General features: G+C 59.3%; 1 protein-coding gene across 1 annotated transcript in view; it reads left to right on the forward strand.

The window, feature by feature from the left end:
- LOC132397515 (polyunsaturated fatty acid lipoxygenase ALOX15B-like) overlaps positions 1 to 13747 on the forward strand; it is a 56299-nt gene that overhangs the window by 13646 nt on the left and 28906 nt on the right. The window contains 1 exon segment of the mRNA XM_059976346.1: positions 13030 to 13105. Coding sequence (XP_059832329.1) covers positions 13030 to 13105 — 76 coding nt within the window.

A 13747-nucleotide genomic window follows, 5' to 3' on the forward strand; every position in this document is an offset into this window, starting at 1 on the left:
CGAGCACCACGATAATGCCCTGGCACTGACCCACTGCCCTCAGTGAGCACCACGATAATATCCTGGTGGTGACCCACAGCCCTCAGTGAGCACCACGATAATCCCCTGGTGGTGACCCCCAGCCATCAGCGAGAACCACGATAATGCCCTGGCAATGACCCGCAGCCCTCAGGGAGCACCACAATAATGTCCTGGCACTGACCCGCAGCCCTCAGTGAGCACCATGATAATGCCCTGGCACTGACCCACAGCCCTCAGTGAGCACCACAATAATGCCCTGGCACTGACCAACAGCACTCAGTGAGCACCGCAATAATGCCCTGGCACTGACCCACAGCGCTCAGTGTGCACCACGATAATGCCCTGGCACTGACCCACGGCCCTCAGTGAGCACCACGATAATGCCCTGGCACTGACCCGCAGCCCTCAGTGAGCACCACGATGATGCCCTGGCACTGACCCACAGCCCTCAGTGAGCCCCACGATAATCCCCTGGCACTGACCCACAGCCATCAGTGAGCACCACGATAATCCCCTGGTGGTGACCCGCAGCCCTCAGTGAGCACCACGGTAATGCCCTGTTGGTGACCCGCAGCCATCAGTGAGCACCACGATAATGCCCTGGCATTGACCCATAGCCCTCAGTGAGCACCACGATAATGCCCTGGCACTGACCCGCAGCCCTAAGCGAGCACCACGATAATGCCCTGGCACTGACCCACAGCCCTCAGTGAGCACCATGCTAATCCCCTGGTGGTGACCCACAGCCCTCAGTGAGCACCACAGTAATTCCCTGGTGGTGACCCGCAGCCCTCAGGGAGCACCACGATAATGCCCTGGCACTGACCCACAGCCCTCAGTGAGCACCATGATAATGCCCTGGCACTGACCCACAGCCCTCAGTGAGCACCACGATAATGTCCTGGCACTGACCAACAGCCCTCAGTGAGCACCACGATAATGCCCTGGCACTGACCCACAGCCCTCAGTGAGCACCATGCTAATGCCCTAGCACTGACCAACAGCCCTCAGTGAGCACCACGATAATGCCCTGGCACTGACCAACAGCCCTCAGTGAGCACCACGATAATGCCCTGGCACTGACCCGCAGCCCTCAGTGAGCACCAAGCTAATGCCCTAGCACTGACCCACAGCCCTCAGTGAGCACCACAATAATGCCCTGGCACTGACCCGCAGCCCTCAGTGAGCACCACGATAATGCCCTGGCACCGACCCGCAGCCCTCAGCGAGCACCACGATAATCCCCTGGCACTGACCCGCAGCCCTCAGTAAGCACCACGATAATGCCCTGGCACTGACCCGCAGCCCTCAGTGAGCACCACGATAATGCCCTGGCACTGACCCGCAGCCCTCAGTGAGCACCACGATAATGCCCTGGCACTGACCGGAAGCCATCAGCGAGAACCACGATAATGCCCTGGCAATGACCCGCAGCCCTCAAGGAGCACCACAATAATGCCCTGGCACTGACCCACTGCCCTCAGTGAGCACCACGATAATGCCCTGGCACTGACCGGCAGCCCTCAGTGAGCACCACGGTAATGCCCTGGCACTGACCCACTGCCCTCAGCGAGAACCACGATAATGCCCTGGCACTGACCCACTGCCCTCAGTGAGCACCACGATAATATCCTGGTGGTGACCCACAGCCATCAGCGAGAACCACGATAATGCCCTGGCACTGACCGGCAGCCCTCAGTGAGCACCACGATAATGCCCTGGCACTGACCCGCAGCCCTCAGTGAGCACCATGATAATGCCCTGGCACTGACCCACAGCCCTCAGTGAGCACCACAATAATGCCCTGGCACTGACCAACAGCACTCAGTGAGCACCGCAATAATGCCCTGGCACTGACCAACAGCCCTCAGTGAGCAGCACGATAATGCCCTGGCACTGACCCGCAGCCCTCAGTGAGCACCATGCTAATGCCCTAGCACTGACCAACAGCCCTCAGTGAGCACCACGATAATGCCCTGGCACTGACCAACAGCCCTCAGTGAGCACCACGATAATGCCCTGGCACTGACCAACAGCCCTCAGTGAGCACCACGATAATGCCCTGGCACTGACCCGCAGCCCTCAGTGAGCACCATGCTAATGCCCTAGCACTGACCCACAGCCCTCAGTGAGCACCACAATAATGCCCTGGCACTGACCCGCAGCCCTCAGTAAGCACCACGATAATGCCCTGGCACTGACCCGCAGCCCTCAGCGAGCACCACGATAATCCCCTGGCACTGACCCGCAGCCCTCAGTAAGCACCACGATAATGCCCTGGCACTGACCCACAGCCCTCAGTGAGCCCCACGATAATCCCCTGGCACTGAACCACAGCCATCAGTGAGCACCACGATAATCCCCTGGTGGTGACCCGCAGCCCTCAGTGAGCACCACGATAATGCCCTGGCACTGACCCACAGCCCTCAGTGAGCACCACGATAATGCCCTGGCACTGACACGCAGCCCTAAGCGAGCACCACGATAATGCCCTGGCACTGACCCACAGCCCTCAGTGAGCACCATGCTAATCCCCTGGTGGTGACCCACAGCCCTCAGTGAGCACCACAGTAATTCCCTGGTGGTGACCCGCAGCCCTCAGGGAGCACCACGATAATGCCCTGGCACTGACCCGCAGCCCTCGGTGAGCACCACGATAATGCCCTGGCACTGACCCGCAGCCCTCAGTAAGCACCACGATAATGCCACGGCACTGACCCGCAGCCCTCGGTGAGCACCACGATAATGCCCTGGCACTGACCCGCAGCCCTCAGTAAGCACCACGATAATGCCACGGCACTGACCCACAGACCTCAGTGAGCACCACGATAATGCCCTGGCACTGACCCACAGCCCTCAGTAAGCACCACGATAATGCCCTGGCACTGACCCGCAGCCCTCAGCGAGCACCACGATAATCCCCTGGCACTGACCCACTGCCCTCAGTGAGCACCACGATAATGCCCTGCAACTGACCCACTGCCCTCAGTGAGCACCACGATAATGCCCTGGCACTGACCCACTTCCGTCAGTGAGCACCACGATAATCCCCTGGTGGTGACCCGCAGCCCTCAGTGAGCACCACGATAATGCCCTGGCACTGACCCACAGCCCTCAGTGAGCACCGCAATAATGCCCTGGCACTGACCCACAGCACTCAGTGAGCACCACTATAATGCCCTGGCAGTGACCCACAGCCCTCAGTGAGCACCACTATAATGCACTGGCACTGACCGGCAGCCGTCAGTGAGCACCACGATAATGCCCTGGCACTGAGCCGCAGCCCTCAGTGAGCACCACGATAATGCCCTGGCACTGACCCGCAGCCCTCAGCGAGCACCACGATAATGCCCTGGCACTGAGCCGCAGCCCTCAGCGAGCACCACGATAATGCCCTGGCACTGACCCACAGCCCTCAGTGAGCACCACGATAATCCCCTGTTGGTGATCCGCAGCCCTCAGCGAGCAGCACGATAATGCCCTGGCACTGACCCACAGCACTCAGGGAGCACCACGATAATGCCCTGGCACTGACCCGCAGCCCTCAGTGAGCACCACGATAATGCCCTGGCACTGACCCGCAGCCCTCAGCGAGCACCACGATAATGCCCTGGCACTGAGCCGCAGCCCTCAGCGAGCACCACGATAATGCCCTGGCACTGACCCACAGCCCTCAGTGAGCACCACGATAATCCCCTGTTGGTGATCCGCAGCCCTCAGCGAGCAGCACGATAATGCCCTGGCACTGACCCACAGCACTCAGGGAGCACCACGATAATGCCCTGGCACTGACCCGCAGCCCTCAGTGAGCACCAGGATAATGCCCTGGCACTGACCCACAGCCTTCAGTGAGCACCACGATAATGCCCTGGCACTGACCCGCAGCCCTCAGTGAGCACCACGATAATGCCCTGGTACTGAGCCACTACCCTCAGTGAGCACCACGATAATGCCCTGGCACTGACCCACAGCCCTCAGTGAGCACCAGGATAATGCCCTGGCACTGACCCGCAGCCCTCAGTGAGCACCAGGATAAAGCCCTGGCACTGATCCGCAGCCCTCAGTAAGCACCACAATAATGCCCTGGCACTGACCAACAGCCCACAGTGAGCACCACGATAATGCCCTGGCACTGACCCACAGCCCTCAGTGAGCACCACAATAATGCCCTGGTGGTGACCCACAGCCCTCAGTGAGCACCACGATAATGCCCTGGCACTGACCCGCAGCCCTCAGTGAGCACCACGATAAAGCCCTGGCACTGACCCGCAGCCCTCAGTAAGCACCACGATAATGCCCTGGCACTGACCTGCAGCCCTCAGTAAGCACCACGATAATGCCCTGGCACTGACCCACTGCCCTCAGTGAGCACCACGATAATGCCCTGGCACTGACCCACAGCCCTCAGTGAGCACCACGATAAAGCCCTGGCACTGAGCTGCAGCCCTCAGTAAGCACCACGATAATGCCCTGGCACTGACCTGCAGCCCTCAGTAAGCACCACGATAATGCCCTGGCACTGACCCACTGCCCTCAGTGAGCACCACGATAATGCCCTGGCACTGAGCCGCAGCCCTCAGTGAGCACCACTATAATGCCATGGCTCTGACCGGCAGCCCTCAGTGAGCACCACGATAATGCCCTGGCACTGACCCGCAGCTCTCAGTGAGCACCACAATAATGCCCTGGCACTGACCCGCAGCTCTCAGTGAGCACCACAATCATGCCCTGGCACTGACCCGCAGCTCTCAGTGAGCACCACAATAATGCCCTGGCACTGACCCGCAGCTCTCAGTGAGCACCACGATAATGCCCTGGCACAGACCCACAGCCCTCAGTAAGCACCATGATAATGCCCTGGCACTGACCCGCAGCTCTCAGTGAGCACCACAATAATGCCCTGGCACTGACCCACAGCCCTCAGTGAGCACCACAATAATGCCGTGGTGGTGACCCACAGCCCTCAGTGAGCACCATGCTAATGCCCTGGCACTGACCCACAGCCCTCAGTGAGCACCACGATAATGCCCTGGCACTGACCAACAGCCCTCAGTGAGCACCACGATAATCCCCTGGTGGTGACCCACAGCCCTCAGCGAGCACTACGATAATGCCCTGCCACTGACCCGTTGCCCTCAGTGAGCACCACGATAATGCCCTGGCACTGACCTGCAGCCCTCAGTAAGCACCACGATAATGCCCTGCCACTGACCCACTGCCCTCAGTGAGCACCACGATAATGCCCTGGTGGTGACACACAGCCCTCAGTGAGCACCACGATAATCCCCTGGTGGTGACCCCCAGCCATCAGCGAGAACCACGATAATGCCCTGGCAATGACCCGCAGCCCTCAGTGAGCACCACGATAATGCCCTGGCACTGACCCACAGCCCTCATTGAGCACCACGATAATGCCCTGGCACTGACAGGCAGCCCTCAGTGAGCTCCACGATAATGCCCTGGCACTGACCGGCAGCACTCAGTGAGCACCACGATAATGCCCTGGCACTGACCGGCAGCCCTCAGTGAGCTCCACGATAATGCCCTGGCACTGACCGGCAGCACTCAGTGAGCACCACGATAATGCCCTGGCACTGACCCACAGCCCTCAGGGAGCACCACGATAATGCCCTGGCACTGACCCACAGCCCTCACTGAGCACCACGATAATGCCCTGGCACTGACCCACAGCCCTCAGTGAGCACCATGCTAATCCCCTGGCACTGACCAACAGCCCTCAGTGAGCACCACAATAATGCCCTGGCACTGACCCGCAGCCCTCAGTGAGCACCATGCAAATCCCCTGGTGGTGACCCACAGCCCTCAGCAAGCACCACGATAATGCCCTGGCACTGACCAGCAGCCCTCAGCAAGCACCACGATAATGCCCTGGCACTGACCCGCACCCCTCAGTGAGCACCATGATAATGCCCTGGCACTGACCCGCAGCCCTCAGTGAGCACCATGCAAATCCCCTGGTGGTGACCCACAGCCCTCAGCAAGCACCACGATAATGCCCTGGCACTGACCAGCAGCCCTCAGCAAGCACCACGATAATGCCCTGGCACTGACCCGCAGCCCTCAGTGAGCACCACGATAATGCCCTGGCACTGACCCGCAGCCCTCAGTGAGCACCACGATAATGCCCTGGCACTGACTCCCAGCCCTGAGCGAGCACCACGATAATGCCCTGGCACTGACCCGCAGCCCTCAGTGAGCACCACGATAATGTCCTGGCACTGACCAGCAGCCCTCAGTGAGCACCACGATAATGCCCTGGCACTGACCCACAGCCCTCAGTGAGCACCACGATAATGCCCTGGCACTGACCCACAGCCCTCAGTGAGCACCACGATAATGCCCTGGCACTGACCAGCAGCCCTCAGCGAGCACCACGATAATGCCCTGGCACTGACCCACAGCCCTCACTGAGCACCACGATAATGCCCTGGCACTGACCCACAGCCCTCAGTGAGCACCACGATAATGCCCTGGCACTGACCAGCAGCCCTCAGCGAGCACCACGATAATGCCCTGGCACTGACCCACAGCCCTCAGCGAGCACCACGATAATGCCCTGGCACTGACCCACAGCCCTGAGCGAGCACCACGATAATGCCCTGGCACTGACCCGCAGCCCTCAGTGAGCACCACGATAATGCCCTGGCACTGACCCACAGCACTCAGGGATCACCACGATAATGCCCTGGCACTGACCCACAGCCCTCAGCAAGCACCACGATAATGCCCTGGCACTGACCAGCAGCCCTCAGCAAGCACCACGATAATGCCCTGGCACTGACCCGCACCCCTCAGTGAGCACCACGATAATGCCCTGGCACTGACCCGCAGCCCTCAGTGAGCACCATGCAAATCCCCTGGTGGTGACCCACAGCCCTCAGCAAGCACCACGATAATGCCCTGGCACTGACCAGCAGCCCTCAGCAAGCACCACGATAATGCCCTGGCACTGACCCGCAGCCCTCAGTGAGCACCACGATAATGCCCTGGCACTGACCCCCAGCCCTGAGCGAGCACCACGATAATGCCCTGGCACTGACCCGCAGCCCTCAGTGAGCACCACGATAATGCCCTGGCACTGACCAGCAGCCCTCAGTGAGCACCACGATAATGCCCTGGCACTGACCCACAGCCCTCAGTGAGCACCACGATAATGCCCTGGCACTGACCCACAGCCCTCAGTGAGCACCACGATAATGCCCTGGCACTGACCAGCAGCCCTCAGCGAGCACCACGATAATGCCCTGGCACTGACCCACAGCCCTCAGTGAGCACCACGATAATGCCCTGGCACTGACCCACAGCCCTCAGTGAGCACCACGATAATGCCCTGGCACTGACCAGCAGCCCTCAGCGAGCACCATGATAATGCCCTGGCACTGACCCACAGCCCTCAGCGAGCACCACGATAATGCCCTGGCACTGACCCACAGCCCTGAGCGAGCACCACGATAATGCCCTGGCACTGACCAGCAGCCCTCAGCAAGCACCACGATAATGCCCTGGCACTGACCCGCAGCCCTCAGTGAGCACCACGATAATGCCCTGGCACTGACCCCCAGCCCTGAGCGAGCACCACGATAATGCCCTGGCACTGACCCGCAGCCCTCAGTGAGCACCACGATAATGCCCTGGCACTGACCAGCAGCCCTCAGTGAGCACCACGATAATGCCCTGGCACTGACCCACAGCCCTCAGTGAGCACCACGATAATGCCCTGGCACTGACCAGCAGCCCTCAGCGAGCACCATGATAATGCCCTGGCACTGACCCACAGCCCTCAGCGAGCACCACGATAATGCCCTGGCACTGACCCACAGCCCTGAGCGAGCACCACGATAATGCCCTGGCACTGACCCGCAGCCCTCAGTGAGCACCACGATAATGCCCTGGCACTGACCCACAGCACTCAGGGATCACCACGATAATGCCCTGGCACTGACCCGCAGCCCTCAGCGAGCACCACGATAATGCCCTGGCACTGACACACAGCCCTTGGTGAGCACCACAATAATGCCCTGGCACTGACCCACAGCACTCAGGGATCACCACGATAATGCCCTGGCACTGACCCGCAGCCCTCAGTAAGCACCACAATAATGCCCTGGCACTGACCCGCAGCCCTCAGTAAGCACCACGATAATCCCCTGGCACTGACCCGCAGCCCTCAGTGATCACCACAATAAAGCCCTGGCACTGACCCGCAGCCCTCAGTAAGCACCACGAAAATGCCCTGGCACTGACCGGCAGCCCTCAGTGAGCACCACGATAATGCCCTATTGGTGATCCGCAGCCCTCTGCGAGCACCACGATAATGCCCTGGCACTGACCCACTGCCCTCAGTGAGCACCACGATAATATCCTGGTGGTGACCCACAGCCCTCAGTGAGCACCACGATAATCCCCTGGTGGTGACCCCCAGCCATCAGCGAGAACCACGATAATGCCCTGGCAATGACCCGCAGCCCTCAGGGAGCACCACAATAATGTCCTGGCACTGACCCGCAGCCCTCAGTGAGCACCATGATAATGCCCTGGCACTGACCCACAGCCCTCAGTGAGCACCACGATAATGCCCTGGCACTGACCCACAGCCCTCAGTGAGCACCACGATAATGCCCTGGCACTGACCCGCAGCCCTCAGTGAGCACCACGATAATCCCCTGGTGGTGACCCGCAGCCCTCAGTGAGCACCACAGTAATCCCCTGGTGGTGACGCGCAGCCCTCAGTGAGCATCACGGTAATGCCCTGGCACTGACCCACAGCCCTCAGTGAGCACCACAGTAATCCCCTGGTGGTGACGCGCAGCCCTCAGTGAGCACCACGATAATGCCCTGGCATTGACCCACAGCCCTCAGTGAGCACCACGATAATGCCCTGGCACTGACCCGCAGCCCTAAGCGAGCACCACGATAATGCCCTGGCAGTGACCCACAGCCCTCAGTGAGCACCATGCTAATCCCCTGGTGGTGACCCACAGCCCTCAGTGAGCACCACAGTAATTCCCTGGTGGTGACCCGCAGCCCTCAGGGAGCACCACGATAATGCCCTGGCACTGACCCACAGCCCTCAGTGAGCACCACGATAATGTCCTGGCACTGACCCGCAGCCCTCAGTGAGCACCACGATAATGTCCTGGCACTGACCCACAGCCCTCAGTGAGCACCATGCTAATGCCCTAGCACTGACCAACAGCCCTCAGTGAGCACCACGATAATGCCCTGGCACTGACCCACAGCCCTCAGTGAGCACCATGCTAATGCCCTAGCACTGACCAACAGCCCTCAGTGAGCACCACGATAATGCCCTGGCACTGACCAACAGACCTCAGTGAGCACCACGATAATGCCCTGGCACTGACCAACAGCCCTCAGTGAGCACCACGATAATGCCCTGGCACTGACCCGCAGCCCTCAGTGAGCACCATGCTAATGCCCTAGCACTGACCCACAGCCCTCAGTGAGCACCACAATAATGCCCTGGCACTGACCCGCAGCCCTCAGTGAGCACCACGATAATGCCCTGGCACTGACCCGCAGCCCTCAGCGAGCACCACGATAATCCCCTGGCACTGACCCGCAGCCCTCAGTAAGCACCACGATAATGCCCTGGCACTGACCCACAGCCCTCAGTGAGCACCACAATAATGCCCTGGCACTGACCAACAGCCCTCAGTGAGCACCACGATAATGCCCTGGCACTGACCCGCAGCCCTCAGCGAGCACCACGATAATCCCCTGGCACTGACCCGCAGCCCTCAGTAAGCACCACGATAATGCCCTGGCACTGACCCACAGCCCTCAGTGAGCACCACAATAATGCCCTGGCACTGACCAACAGCCCTCAGTGAGCACCGCAATAATGCCACGGCACTGACCCACAGCACTCAGTGAGCACCACTATAATGCCCTGGCAGTGACCCACAGCCCTCAGTGAGCACCACTATAATGCACTGGCACTGACCGGCAGCCGTCAGTGAGCACCACGATAATGCCCTGGCACTGACCCGCAGCCCTCAGCGAGCACCACGATAATGCCCTGGCACTGAGCCGCAGCCCTCAGCGAGCACCACGATAATGTCCTGGCACTGACCCACAGCCCTCAGTGAGCACCACGATAATCCCCTGTTGGTGATCCGCAGCCCTCAGCGAGCAGCACGATAATGCCCTGGCACTGACCCACAGCACTCAGGGAGCACCACGATAATGCCCTGGCACTGACCCGCAGCCCTCAGTGAGCACCAGGATAATGCCCTGGCACTGACCCACAGCCTTCAGTGAGCACCACGATAATGCCCTGGCACTGACCCGCAGCCCTCAGTGAGCACCACGATAATGCCCTGGCACTGAGCCACTACCCTCAGTGAGCACCACGATAATGCCCTGGCACTGACCCACAGCCCTCAGTGAGCACCAGGATAATGCCCTGGCACTGACCCGCAGCCCTCAGTGAGCACCAGGATAAAGCCCTGGCACTGACCCGCAGCCCTCAGTAAGCACCACAATAATGCCACGGCACTGACCAACAGCCCACAGTGAGCACCACGATAATGCCCTGGCACTGACCCACAGCCCTCAGTGAGCACCACAATAATGCCCTGGTGGTGACCCACAGCCCTCAGTGAGCACCACGATAATGCCCTGGCACTGACCCGCAGCCCTCAGTGAGCACCACGATAAAGCCCTGGCACTGACCCGCAGCCCTCAGTAAGCACCACGATAATGCCCTGGCACTGACCTGCAGCCCTCAGTAAGCACCACGATAATGCCCTGGCACTGACCCACTGCCCTCAGTGAGCACCACGATAATGCCCTGGTGGTGACACACAGCCCTCAGTGAGCACCACGATAATCCCCTGGTGGTGACCCCCAGCCATCAGCGAGAACCACGATAATGCCCTGGCAATGACCCGCAGCCCTCAGTGAGCACCACGATAATGCCCTGGCACTGACCCACAGCCCTCATTGAGCACCACGATAATGCCCTGGCACTGACCGGCAGCCCTCAGTGAGCTCCACGATAATGCCCTGGCACTGACCGGCAGCACTCAGTGAGCACCACGATAATGCCCTGGCACTGACCGGCAGCCCTCAGTGAGCTCCACGATAATGCCCTGGCACTGACCGGCAGCACTCAGTGAGCACCACGATAATGCCCTGGCACTGACCCACAGCCCTCAGGGAGCACCACGATAATGCCCTGGCACTGACCCACAGCCCTCAGTGAGCACCACGATAATGCCCTGGCACTGACCCACAGCCCTCAGTGAGCACCATGCAAATCCCCTGGTGGTGACCCACAGCCCTCAGCAAGCACCACGATAATGCCCTGGCACTGACCAGCAGCCCTCAGCAAGCACCACGATAATGCCCTGGCACTGACCCGCAGCCCTCAGTGAGCACCACGATAATGCCCTGGCACTGACCCGCAGCCCTCAGTGAGCACCACGATAATGCCCTGGCACTGACCCCCAGCCCTGAGCGAGCACCACGATAATGCCCTGGCACTGACCCGCAGCCCTCAGTGAGCACCACGATAATGCCCTGGCACTGACCAGCAGCCCTCAGTGAGCACCACGATAATGCCCTGGCACTGACCCACAGCCCTCAGTGAGCACCACGATAATGCCCTGGCACTGACCCACAGCCCTCAGTGAGCACCACGATAATGCCCTGGCACTGACCAGCAGCCCTCAGCGAGCACCACGATAATGCCCTGGCACTGACCCACAGCCCTCAGTGAGCACCACGATAATGCCCTGGCACTGACCCACAGCCCTGAGCGAGCACCACGATAATGCCCTGGCACTGACCCACAGCGCTCAGCGAGCACCACGATAATCCCGTGGTGGTGACCCGCAGCCCTCAGTGAGCACCACGATAATCCCCTGGCACTGACCCACAGCCCTCAGTGAGCCCCACGATAATGCCCTGGCACTGACCCACAGCTCTCAGTGAGCACCACAGTAATCCCCTGGTGGTGACCCGCAGCCCTCAGTGAGCATCACGGTAATCCCCTGGTGGTGACACCCAGCCCTCAGTGAGCATCACGATAATGCCCTGGTGGTGACCCACAGCCCTCAGTGAGCACCACGATAATGCCCTGGTGGTGACCCACAGCCTTCAGTGAGCACCACGATAATGCCCTGGTGGTGACCCACAGCCCTCAGCAAGCACCACGATAATGCCCTGGTGGTGACCCCCAGCTCTCAGCAAGCACCACGATAATGCCCTGGTGGTGACCCCCAGCCCTCAGCAAGCACCACGATAATGCCTTGGTGGTGACCCACTGCCCTCAGTGAGCACCACGATAATGCCCTGGTGGTGACCCCCAGCCCTCAGTGAGCACCACGATAATGCCCTGGTGGTGACCCCCAGCTCTCAGTGAGCACCACGATAATGCCCTGGTGGCGACCCACAGCCCCCAGTAAGCACCACGATAATGACCTGGTGGTGACCGCCAGCCCTCAGTGAGCACCACGATAATCCCCTGGTGGTGACCCCCAGCCCTCAGTGAGCACCACGATAATGCCCTGGTGGTGACCCACAGCCCTCAGTGAGCATCACGATAATGCCCTGGTGGTGACCCACAGCCTTCAGTGAGCACCACGATAATCCCCTGGTGGTGACCCACAGCCCTCAGTGAACTTTACACAAATGACTCGCGTCTCTCATTGAGCTTCACACCCATGACCTGGAGGTGACCTGAGGCTGGTGCAGAACTCTGTGCTGTGGCAAGACGGTGACCCACAGTGTCAGAAGGCTGAAATAAATTGACAGAATTGAAAATGCTCAATATATTGGGCAGCATTCTTAGGGAGAGAATATTTCAGGCACCAGGTCTGTTGGTATGACCCACAAAGTTCTAACTGCGGGTCCAGCATCCAACTTTGAGACGGCAGACCAGAGAATGGGAATGTTCTGGAAAGACTTGGTGTGATGCTCCATTCTAAGTGTTCCCTGATCTTTGATTCTTTTCTTGGCCAGCCAGGAAATGACATGAGTCTGGTTCAGCCATCCTGGAGGAATATCGGAAAAAGGAAATGCAGAAGAGACAAGACATGTAGCAGTGAGTATAAAGCCATCAGTCTCTCAGGAAATGGGTCAAAATCCAGTGGTGTAGAGGAACTGTTATAACAAGGGTCATAGAATACAAGCAGGGTCCCTGTACAATCTCCTTCAAGTGATCACCCTTCCTCGATGCCCTCTTTCTGGGCACAGGGTGCACCCCCTCTGATGAGGATGGAAAGACTGGCCTTGATGATCAGTGGTCAACGTGTGAACTCTCTGCTGCTACATGGACAGTTCAAGCTTCTGAATAAATGGTCATCCCTTTAGATTAGAAATAAGTAGAAATTTTTTTAGCCAGAGAGTGGTGAATCTATCAAATTCATTGCCACAGACGACTGTGCAAGACAAGTCATTGGGTATATCTAAAGTGGAGTTTGACAGATTATTGATTAGTTATGGCATCAAAGTTTACACTTATAAGGCAAAAATTGGGTAGAAAGAGATAATAAATGAGGTGTGACAGAATGCCTGATCAGACTCGATGGGGCGTATGTCCTAATTCTGCTCCCTATATCTTATCATCTTATGGTATTATGGAAAGAATCACAGTCGGTCACGGTGGACCTGATCACAATGGACCACACTGGATCATACAGGTCCAGTGGATCCTACTGCATCACAGTGGATCATACAG

The sequence above is a fragment of the Hypanus sabinus genome, chromosome 7 (assembly GCF_030144855.1).
Source record: "Hypanus sabinus isolate sHypSab1 chromosome 7, sHypSab1.hap1, whole genome shotgun sequence".
NCBI classification, from domain to species: domain Eukaryota; kingdom Metazoa; phylum Chordata; class Chondrichthyes; order Myliobatiformes; family Dasyatidae; genus Hypanus; species Hypanus sabinus.